At 39.2% G+C, this 12,085-nt stretch overlaps 1 protein-coding gene across 1 annotated transcript; it reads left to right on the forward strand.

Annotated features, from left to right (window-relative positions):
* The first annotated feature begins 8,671 nt into the window (after window positions 1-8,671).
* On the forward strand, window positions 8,672-9,628 carry LOC136234177 (probable aquaporin TIP3-2). The gene is made up of 2 exons (XM_066023964.1): window positions 8,672-8,850; window positions 8,914-9,628. Exons 1-2 carry the CDS (start codon window positions 8,721-8,723, stop codon window positions 9,552-9,554), a joined length of 771 nt encoding a protein of 256 aa, XP_065880036.1. The 5' UTR covers window positions 8,672-8,720; the 3' UTR covers window positions 9,555-9,628.
* The last annotated feature ends 2,457 nt before the right edge of the window (window positions 9,629-12,085 follow it).

A 12,085-nucleotide genomic window follows, 5' to 3' on the forward strand; every position in this document is an offset into this window, starting at 1 on the left:
CGATAAGATCCACTCTTCACCGCTATAAATAATGGATAAATCCCCATTTCTTATTTTCTTTACACTTACCGAATTCTCTGGCAAAGCATTCTCTCTCTCTCTAAGACTCTCAAAGCTTCCCAATCTTTTTCTGAAACAATGACTAGAGTTTCCGTCAACATCTCCGGTGCCGGTCACCCTAAGACCAGTTCCGATGAACCCTCCAGGCAAACTACTTCGCCTGAAACCACAAAGGTCACTACGCCGAGCAAAGGCAAAGCTGGCCAAGCTACCTCCTCTAAGGGAAAGCTGACCAAGGTCAGAACCTATACCAAGGTATTCGAAGACGTTAGGGAATGGAAAGTAGACTTCTCACGATGGGTCTCAGAAGCCTTCGTAAAAACTGAGCAACCCTTCTGCGAATGGATATCGAAGAATGGATGGACCGAGCTGTTCTCTATCAGAGATCACACCTACCCTGATCTAGTAAGGGAGTTCTACCACAACCTCCGAGTTGCCAATGATAACCAGGACTATCTTGTAACTGTGGTAAAGGAAAAGACCATTTTTATAAACCCTTCCTATCTTGCTAACTTGCTGAAGTTAAAGAATGAGGGAACAAAACTGAGGCGGTCTGGGGATCACGAAGGAACTGGGTAGATACCACCTTCTGCAAGCCCGCTGGCCACTCTGGAGAAATCTCCAGCACCTCAATGGGTCAGCACTAAAAGATGGCTCACTATCTGTTGACCTACTTCATTTATCCCAAGATCAACTGCACCACCTCAGCAACGAATTTTGAGCAATGCTTCATATGGCATATGCTGACATACAAGCCGATCAACATGCCAGTATTCTTGATTCCTGGCTTCCAAAGGAGCACTGGAACTCTCAGGCTGGGATCGTTCATCACCAGAATCCTCGTAGATCATCAAATTGATCTATTTGAGGAAACGAAGGTTAGAGGATCTGAGATAATCGCTGCTTCGCTGAGGGCTTTGAAGTTCAATCAGCCAATAAAGAAAGGAAAAACTGCTGCTGAACAACAAGCTGAGGAAACAGCTCCAAAGTAAAGCAAAAGGATAAAGGCTCCAGCTGCCCGAAAGAGAAAAGCTGTTGGGACTCCTTCAAAGAAAGCTGAGCCTCAGGCCAAGAAGCCTAAGTCAGCTGCTGAACAAGGTCAAGAGAGACCTAAGTCAGCTGAGAAGAGAAGCAGGCAAGATGAGCCTGAAATAGAGGAAAGAACAGATGCTGGTGAGCAACCTCAAAAGAAACAGAAGTCTTCTACGCTGACCCCTATTAATGCTATCCCTACTGACATCGTTGTTCCTGGTGACTCTCACTACACACAGTGTTAAGGAACTACTGATGAGCAACAGCAAGAAGATGATGTGTAACTGGATGATCAGTTCATTGCATAAGTTGAGGATGAGTTAGATGGCGATGATGAAGAAGATGATGAACAAGGAGAAGAACACAATGATACTGACTCCGAGGAGACAGCTAGTGAGGTTGAAGCTGAGCCAATCAATACTGAGTTGGCTGCTGGAGATGAACAAGAACCTGACCAACACAATGTTGATCAAGAACAAGAACAAGCTGACCAGCTTAATGCTGATCAAGAAGAAACTTCCCCATCTCACTCAGGAGAGTCTATCCAAGCTGACACTCCTCGCAGAAGAAGATTAGTTAAGGCAAGTCAGAAGTCTGTCATTGACCTTCCTGTTCAAAAACCAACTGTCCCTGACTTTGTTATCCAGAAGCCGACCAAGGATCCTTCTGCACTCAAGCTGAAACTTTTCAGAAAACAAACATCTTCTACTCCATCGGCTTCTCTTGAAAAGCAAGCCTCTGTTTCTTCACGAAAGGAACATGCCGACTTGAATGCTTCCGCTAACTCTACAAGCCAAATGGAGCCAATTCCCGTCAATGCTGTTACTACAAGCATTGTGCTGACTCAGGACATTCCTGCTCCAGTCAGCACAGACAGCATTCGGATTACTTCCTCTCCAATCAACATTTCTGCCGATCAATCAGCTCTACCCGAGACTCAAGTGCAGATTGAAAACACACTTCCAGTCACTGACCATGTTATTCCTCTGACTTCTCTTCCAACCGGTCATACTGAGGAAACTAGGCAAGTTCATGAAGGCTCTCTCAGCTACTTGCATGTCACCGAGTCTGGTAAAAGAATCATCGACTCGGTGCAAACATTAATTAAAGACCTTCATCAAACCACTCCACCTGCTGCTGGGTCTTTTACTGTTGAGACAACTCAGCTCTCCCACGTAACTCAGCTTCTCAATGAAGTTAAGGGATTCAAGGATTTGCTGAGTGTCATAGTCTCCATTCAAGCACAACAACCTAAGCAGGATTCCATCACAAAGCTGGCTGAGCTCCAGCTGACAATTGTTCAACACCTCAACACTCTTCAAGGTCAAGTTCAGACCTTGTCAGCTGCGAACACGCGATATGCAACTTCTGATGAAGTCAAAATGCTCTTTGCTCAGCTTCACACTGAGCAAATCAAGACCAATGAGCAAATGGTCTCCTATTCTCAATGCTCAATAGAGCAAATTGGAGAGGCTGTTCGATTGTTGAACTTGAACAAACAAGAGATGGACACTGACGCCATGAAGCAAAATGAGATATTGTCTGTCACCAAACAAACCTTCAATCATGTACGTCACAGCAACATCCAGCGTCAATACTACGACACATCCTTACTGAAGACATTTCATCAAGTCGTTGCTGGTCTGTCAGATGCACTTACCTGGATAGGTAAATCTCAAGCTTTCATAGTAAGCATGATCAGCGCTGCTGAACTCAATATACCCACAGAGGTCTCAGATGATGGAGTTGCTATCTTTGACGGCGTCAATGAACGCGCCGATAGACTTAAAGCGCTGTCTACGGAACTGACCAGAGCCGTCTTAACCGACGCCTTTAGGATTCCTCCTCCCGATGCTGACAAAACGGGGGAGAAAGAACAAGCTAGAACACAGCATAAGCCTAAGAAAAAGAAATAGAAATTAGGCTAGCTCAGTTATGCTAAGTTTGTAGTCTCTATGTTTTTACTTTTCTTAGGTTGTATACGCTGACTACTTCTATTAATATCAATACTTGCATCTTCTTATCCAAAACCTGAGTTATGAGTTATTATATACGATGCTGAGTATTAAGTTATTATGTATCTTCAATTACATCAACTATGTTTAATGCTTATAAAACTTATTGATTGTAACCAATGCTGATAATATGTTTGACATTGACTTGCATGACATTGTCTTATAAAACTCATTGAACAACAAATTACTCAGCGCCCTCTGAATGTTAAAACTTCCGCTTAAACACTGAGTAAAATAGAATATGTTCCATGAGCTGACCTATATCTGAAAACTGACCTTAGACTTACTCGATTAAACCTTTAAATGTTTAGAGTAAAACTAAGTTAGTAGCTCAACCCTTACGGGGGAGTTTGCTAAGTCATATTAGGTCAACTATCATGGGGGAGCTCAATACTGAGTTCTTCGCTGAATAGTTTTTCCAACATCAAAATGGGGGAGTTTGTTGAAACACCTTTCCACATAATTTTGATTTGACAAAATTGTTTAAATGTAATTAAAAAATATTCTAAACACACTAAGTTTAAATGCTTTGATTTATTCTACTAATGTGTTTGTTCAATGTTGAGTTAAATTGTTTATAAGACACAAAGATTAAAAGGCCCAAAGCCCAATACGGAAGTCAAAAGCCCAAGTCAAACAGTTTAAGGCAACTCGGCCCGCGTATGTCAAAACGCTGTCGTTATGTACAAAACTCAGCTCAACGGAAGAAGGATCTAGAAGACCTTCGTGGAACAACTTCGGGACGAAGCTGCTGAGTTGATTCGACAAAGAGTACAAGACAGCAGCTGAGCAAGAACAACTTCCAGACAAAGTGTTTCCACTTTGGGTAAAGTTCAGAAGACACGGAATGCTGTCTAGTTGACCTTACCATAAATGGAGAGACATTCTGCCGAGCTGACCAAAAGCTGACCGAGGACAGAAGATACTCAAATCTGATTGGCCGAGAGCTCTGAGCAAGACTGGGTGACAACGACAGGAAGCCGTTTCCCTCCAACGGTTATTTCGAAATTCAAAATGACCGATGCCTCAGACGTCTGTATAAAAAGAGCCCTTCAGTTGCTTCATTCAAAACAGAACTTGATCAAGCCATTACGCTGACCAAAATCCTACGCAAAGTTCTGCAAGAAAAAGCAATGCAATCTTACACTAAATTTCATATCTTTTGTGTAAAAGTCTAAAGTGATTATTCAATCATCTAAGGTGTCTTAGCAATCGTTGTTTAGGACAAACACTTATCATTTCTAGAGATTAGAAAGGAGAGGTTGAGTACTCGGTTATAGTACTCAGCGAGAGATTAGGATTGAGTAGAGGTATAGAGGAAGGTACTCTTGTTATACTCAGTTGCTAAGATTGTAAAAGGTTTGATGCTCTACCGTTAAAGAGCTCAGTAGAGAATTCGAAATCTCGGAACGTGTTCCGGGGACAGGACGTAGGCTTGGAGGCCGAACCTGGATAAATCTGCTGAGTAACATATTTCTAACCTTAAACTCCTTTATATATTTATTGCTTGCTTAAACAAAAACTGACCAAGTAAAGAGGTCAAGCTGAGTTGTGCGCATTGAATATCTGAGCTCAGGAATAGACTCTAAGTGCTATCTCCTGACTCAAGTAAAGTAACTGACCTAGTCACCAGTTGACTAAGCCAGTATCTTGCTATTCACTCAGCGCCGCTGTTAAAAAGAAGTCTGCCCTAACTAAAATTTTTTAAATAGTTCCTAACCCCCCCTTGGAACTATACTTGTAATATTATAAGGGACCAAGAGGGACGCGCAGCGTGAAACGCCTTGGAATTGTGTTTTTGGGGCAGAAGCGTGGATACGCGGGGCGTGCTGAATGGGGCGCCTCGCGTGATCCAGGTTTCAGGCCGCTTTTTTGAAGTAGAGAGTGGATTACGCGGGGCGGGCCGAAGGGGGCGCTCCGCGTAATCCTTATTTTAGGTTTGGAAGAATATAAAGCGGAAATGTACGGAATGGGAAAACGGAAACATAGAGATATATTAAAAATGAAACATAAAAGCAAGAAAAACATGACATTTAAAAAAATAACTAAAATGGGATGATTTATTATTATTATTATTATTATTATCATTTTGGCTCATATGATTAATTGAGGGGTATGGGGGAATGAAAAGAAGAAGCTTGGGAAGAGTGAGATGTGAAAGAAAGCTTGGAAAGAGTGAGATGTGAGAGATGATTGAGAAAGTCAAAAGTTTGTATTGGGAGGTGAATGAAAGTGGGGAAGAGAGTTAAAGGGAATGAAAGGGTTGGGAATGGTGAGTTGATTATGGGGTAATTAATTATTCAAGCAAACTAAATAAATTATTTAAATTTGAATCACAAGGTGTAAAGAAAAAGAGTAAGGTAGAGAAGACTCCCTCAAAAATCTTCCGATGGTGGTGGAAATGTTCTGCTCCCGATAGTGATGACTTGTGAAGTGTTAGAGGCATCAACTCCCGAACTCGGTTGGCATTTATTTAAAATATGAAATTTAAAATTTAAATTGGGTGTAAGATTATTAATGTAAATATTTTTATTAATTTATTTATTTATTTTTTTGATTTTTTTTATATATATATATTTTTATTAAAAAAAATTAGAGAAGAAAGAAAAAATAAAAATAAAATTTCAACCCGTTGCGGCCGGCGGGCGTCGCTCAGCGGCGGTGCCCAGCGCTGCATGCGGAGCGTGTTGGTCCCTTATAACGTAACAAGTTAGTTCCAAGGGGGGATAGAAACTATTTAAAATTTTAGTACGTTAAGGCTGACTTCTTTTTCTTTGAAAAAGGATTACACAACGCGCTGAGTGAATTAAGACACTAGCTTAGTCAACTGGTGACTAAGTCAGCTTCTTTCTTTGAGTCAGGAGATAGCACTTGAGTCTATTCCTGAACTCAGATACTCAATACACACAACTCAGCGTGACCTCTTTACTTGGTCAGTTTTGTTTAAGCAAGCAATATATATATTAAGGAGTTTAAGGTTAGAAAGATGTTACTCAGCAGATTTATCCAAGTTCGGCCTCTAAGCCTACGTCCTGTCCCCGGAACACGTTCCGAGCTTTCGAATTCTCTACTGAGCTCTTTAATGGTAGAGCATCAAACCTTTTACAACTTAGAAGCTGAGTATAACAAGAGTACCTTCCTCTATACTTCTACTCACTCATAATCTCTCGCTGAGTACTATAACCGAGTACTCAGTCTCTCCTTTCTAATCTCTAGAAATGATAAAGATTTGTCCTAAACAAAAATTGCTAAGACACCTTAGATGATTGAATAATCACTCTAGACTTTTACACGAAAGATATAGAATTTGGTGTAAGTATTTGCTTTGCTTTTTCTCACAGAACTTTGAGTAGAATTTTGGTCAGCGTAATGGCTTGATAAAGTTTTGCGTGGAATGAAGCAACTGAAAGGCCCTATAGAGACGTCTGAGGCATCAGTCATTTCGAATTTCGAAATAACCGTTGGAGGGAAACGGCTTCCTGTCGTTGTCACTCAGTCCTGCTCAGTGCTCTTGGCCAATCAGATTCAAGTATCTTCTGTCTTCGATCAGAGCTGAGCAGCTTTTAGTCAGTCCGGCAGAATGTCTCTCCATTTATGGTAAGGTCAACTAGACAGCTTTCTGTGTCTTCTGAACTTTACCCAAAGTAGAAATACTTTGTCTGGAAGTTGTTCTTGCTCAGCTGCTGTCTTGTACTCTTTGTCGTTACAACTCAGCAGCTTCGTTCCGAAGTTGTTCAACGAAGGTCTTCTCGATCCTTCTTTCGCTGAGCTGCGTTTTGTACACAACGGCAGCGTTTTGCACACGCGGGCCGAGTGGTCTTGATTTGTTTGACTTGGGCTTTGACTTCCGTATTGGGCTTTAAGCCTTTTAGTCTTTATGTCTTATAAACAATTTAACTCAACATTGAACAAACACATTAGTGTAATAAATCAAAGCATTTAAACTTAGTGTGTTTAGAATATATTTAATTTTACTTAAATAATTTTGTCAAATCAAAATCATGTGGAAAGGTGTTTCAACAAACTCCCCCATTTTGATGTTGGCAAAACTATTCAGCGAAGAACTCAGTGTTGAGCTCCCCCATGATAGTTGTCCTAATATTACTTAGCAGACTCCCCCATAAGGGTTGAGCTACTGACTTAGTTTTACTCTAAACATTTTAAGGTTTAATCGAGTAAGTCTAAGGTCAGTTTTTAGATATAGGTCAGCTCATGGAACATATTCTATTTTACTCAGTGTTAAGCGGAAGATTTAACATTCAGAGAGCGCTGAGTATTTTATTGTTCAATGGGTCTTATGAGACAGTGTTTAATAAACATACAAGATAATGTCAAACATTTTATCAGCATGGCATACAATCAACAAGTATTATAAACACTAAACAGAGTTGATGTATTTGAAGATACATAATAACATAATACTCAGCATCATATAAAATAACTCAAGTTTGGATAAAAGATGCAAGTATTGTATTGAAATAAAGTAGTCAGCATATACAGCAAAAAGATAAGCAAAAAGAAACATAGAAACTACAAAGTAATAAACAAACTGAGTTAGCCTATTTCTATTTCTTCTTCTTATGCTTAGACTGACTACTTCTAGCAGCCTCGGGCTGAGTTCTAACTTGTTCTTTCTCTCCCGTTTTGTCAGCATCGGAAGGAGGAGGAATTCTAAAGGAGTCGGTTAAGGCCGCGTTGGTCAGTACGGCGGACAACTCCTTAAGCTTGTCGGCACTTTCATTGATGCTGTCAAAGATAGCAACGCCATCATCCAAGACCTCTTTAGGGATACTGAGTTCAGCTGCGCTGAGCATGCTCAGTATGTAGGCTTGAGACTTACCCACCTAAGTAATTGTATCTGACAGTGCAGCAAAAACTTGATGAAATCGATTTTAGTAAGTTTTATTGAGTTTTTGAATATATAAAATTATGTGAAATTGATGTTATCATTCGAAAATTGAAGAAATATTAATGGTTTCAAAATATTTAAATATAAGTTTTACATGATATTTATTATATCATTCCATTTTGAGATGAGATGTAGTGAATAAAAGATTCGGTTTGAATGATATTTTTCTGAACATATATAATATAAACATGATATTGGTTTAATATATTATTTCTTGTCTTTAAATTGAGGCAAAATCTAATTATTTGATTGACATTGGTTACTTTTGTATCAGACTTCAATTTTTTCTTTTGTTTAAATGATTTGTATATTATCTTTAGTTGTTATAAGAAGTTTTTGAATGTGCAATTCTGTAAAATCAGAATTATAATGGCACATTCAAAAACTTCTTATAATGGATGAATTGCAATTTTTTCTATTGTTTACAAATTTTTTAATTTGCGAGAATAGCCAAATATTTGTGGAGGAATGTAGTGGATAAAAAGTGAATTTAAATATGATTTTGTTGTGATAAATAAAGGATAATCTAGAAGGGGTTAATGTAGTGATAAGGGAAAAGAAAAGAATCCATTTACAGCTCATAGCATAGGTGTCAAGCAAAAGACATAAGAGAGTAGCAAGTGTACTTATGTTTTGGGGTAATATAGGAGGGAGGAGGGGTACTTCTCTCATTCATACATGCAAAAGAAAAAGCAAAAGAAAAGATGCCTCGAGGATATTCATTTGGGAGAGCAGAAGATGCAACCCACCCAGAGTTCATGAGAGCTGCATTAGCTGAGTTCATTTCTACTCTCATCTTCGTGTTTGCCGGAGAAGGATCTGTTCTTGCTCTGGGTAAGTATATTATTGAATTGAATTGAAAGTGTACTTCTCTTTTGATTTGATATGTGGGTGCAGATAAAGTTTACAAGGAAACAGGGGATTCGGGGGTGGTGATGATTGCAGTAGCAGTAGCACACGCATTGGGGCTGTTTGCAGCAGTTTCAGCGAGCATAAACATATCAGGAGGGCATGTTAATCCGGCTGTTACTTTCGGTGCTTTGGTTGGAGGAAGGATTTCTCTTCTCCGAGCTTCCTTTTATTGGATTGCTCAGCTTCTTGGTGCTATTGTGGCTTCTCTCTTGTTGAGGATTGTTACTAATGGACAGAGACCAGTTGGATTCCATGTCTCATCAGGAGTTGGAGAATTCCATGCACTAATAATGGAGATGGTAATGACATTTGGCCTTGTTTACACAGTATATGCAACATCTATAGATCCCAAAAGAGGAAGTATAGGAATAATAGCACCACTGGCTATTGCATTCATAGTTGGAGCCAACATATTAGTAGGTGCTCCTTTTGATGGAGCATCAATGAATCCAGCAAGAGCTTTCGGACCTGCACTTGTTGGTTGGAGATGGAATAATCACTGGATTTATTGGCTTGGTCCTCTTGTTGGTGGAGCTTTAGCTGCTCTCATTTATGAGTACATGCTTATCCCAACTGAACCACCTCACCATACTCTTCATCAACCTTTGGCTCCTGAGGATTACTAGTTTCTATTCTGTATGTGTATTGTATCTAGTGTTGTTTTTAACATTTTTATGAATAAACTTTTAATTCCCAATAATACAGCTCGGATTTTGTACACCAATCGGTTTAATACAACAATCAAAACGAATTATAAGAATCAACGAGGAAGCTACTAAACCCAAACTTTGCTCCTTGAACAATCCGGTAAAACTAAACCTAAACTCGAGAAACCTCTTCTCTCATCTGGACATCTAATGAATTTGATCTCATTCACTAAGACTAAACCTAAATTTGAGAAATCTTCTCTTTGAGAAATCTTCTCCCTTATCTGGATATAAGTATCATATCTGCATATTTGAACATCTTCCTCCACACTAATGATCCCATCCGCTAAACCTAAACTATCTTCTCTTTCATTTCAACACTAATTATCTCATCCGCTAGACTAAACCCGAACTCAATAGACTAAACCTAAACTCGATAAATCTTCTCTTTCATTTGGATATAAGCGTCTCATCTGGACATAAGCGTTAATGATCATATGAACATCTCTCTCCACACTAATAAGTGTTAATGATCACGTGAACATCGATCTCATTATCTCTGTCTTTAATCTAACTTATAACTTAAAGCCCTCTCTATCGGGGTAAAGGAGCCCAAAATTGTCCTATACCTAGCAGCCACAAAAGTATCGTAACTAAAACGCAACACAGTCTATATTCTTTCTTCCTTCTCATAGTACAATAGTTATATTCTTTCTTCCTTCTCATAGTACAATAGTTGCATCGAAGTTAGAGATAAGGATAAATAATAGTTGCATCGAAGTTAGAGATAAAGATAAATAATTGGGATAAAAGATAAAGATAAATAATTGGGATAAGGATAAAAATATGATCATCAAGGATAAATAATTGGGATAAGGATAAAAATATATTCATCGAGAATTATTATTCAATGTTTAGTACGTGGGATAGGGATAGGGATAGGGATAAAATAATACATTTTACTATTTTAATCTTATTTAAGCTACATAACACTAATTTGTGGGATAAGATGGACTTTTCCATCCTATTAAAATTGCAGGAGTTTATCTCACCTCCTTATACCATCCCCTCTTGGGTATAGGATTTGAGGGATAAGAAGTTTATCCCTCATCTGTCTCACTCTTCAATCTCCCAAACAAACACGGGATAATTTATCTCGTGTTTTTTATCCCTATCTCACCTCCTATATCCCTTCTAACAAACACCCAGTTAATCTTAGACTTAGCAGCAACCAAACTCCAATGGCAACCGCAGGCGCAGGAAACCCTCTCCCTGAACTAGTCTCTTGTGCAGTATGACAGTTCGTCAAATAGATCGCAACTTGCAACACCATTATAACTGGATTCATGGTTGCACCGATCCCACACACATCTGTTGCGCCAGTACCATAATTACCACTACGATGGAGAACAGCGAATTCTAGACATAGATGATGAATTTTGAGCCAATCAAAATATGGATAATTGTTTCATTTTGTTGTTGACAAAGGGGACACCCTTCAATAATATCAACCTATCGACTTTGCAGAATCACATTGGTTGGTAAAATATTCCATGATGCACGTCATAGGAAGTTTTTAACTTTCGGAGGACAAGATAGCTGACATAGCTTATTCTAAGGAGCACTACAAACCTCCGCTAATGTCTCGAATGAGACGCCATCAGAGTGTATAAGCTGATTTCACACTATAAAACCCCTTCTTCTCCCATTTCCAACACAACTGATCTTCAGTTTCATGTGATGAAATCGGAATCCACAAAATTCTTTGTCGATCTTCCACTGAAAATAAATCTACGAGTAACTTGTGGTTCCATTGTCCATCTCTTATCAATCTCTCTCCATTCCCCATCAATCGGACCAGTAGTACTACACAACATACCGCTCACTAAATCGAGCCACTTTTAATCCTTCCAAATACGGGTATGTTTCTCATTCCCAATCCGAGACACCATTCCCTCACTAATCATAGCATATTATTTGAAAATGCTAGACCACACCGCACTCGGATTGAATCCTAGTTTTGCCTCCCTGCAATCTGAATTCAGAAAGTAACAGGCCTTGAAAATTCGGGACACTAATGAATCTAGATATATCAGAAACTTCCAGGCTTGCTTCCCAAGAAATGCAATGTTAAACTCATAAAATTGCCTAATGTTCATCCTGAAGCATTTATCTTCCCATTCAGCTTCTGGACGTCGTTAATTTTCTTCGGGGGCTCCATATCAACAATCGCTTGGATTTTATCTGGATTTTCTTCGATAACCCTCTGAGATATCATGAATCCAAGGAACTTTTCTGAAGAAACGCCAAAAGTACATTTTTTAGTTTTAATTTTTAGATTGTGCTCCTATAAGGTAGCGAAGATGGTAGCCGAATCTGTCGCATGCTCTTCCACTGATAGGATTTTCACAATCATGTCATCAACATAAACCTCCACCTTATCACCAATAACATCGCCAAAGATCTTATTTACTAGTCTCTGGTAAGTCGCTCTTGCATTCTTCAGGCTG

This window comes from Euphorbia lathyris, chromosome 6 (assembly GCF_963576675.1).
Source record: "Euphorbia lathyris chromosome 6, ddEupLath1.1, whole genome shotgun sequence".
Classification (NCBI taxonomy): Eukaryota; Viridiplantae; Streptophyta; class Magnoliopsida; order Malpighiales; family Euphorbiaceae; genus Euphorbia; species Euphorbia lathyris.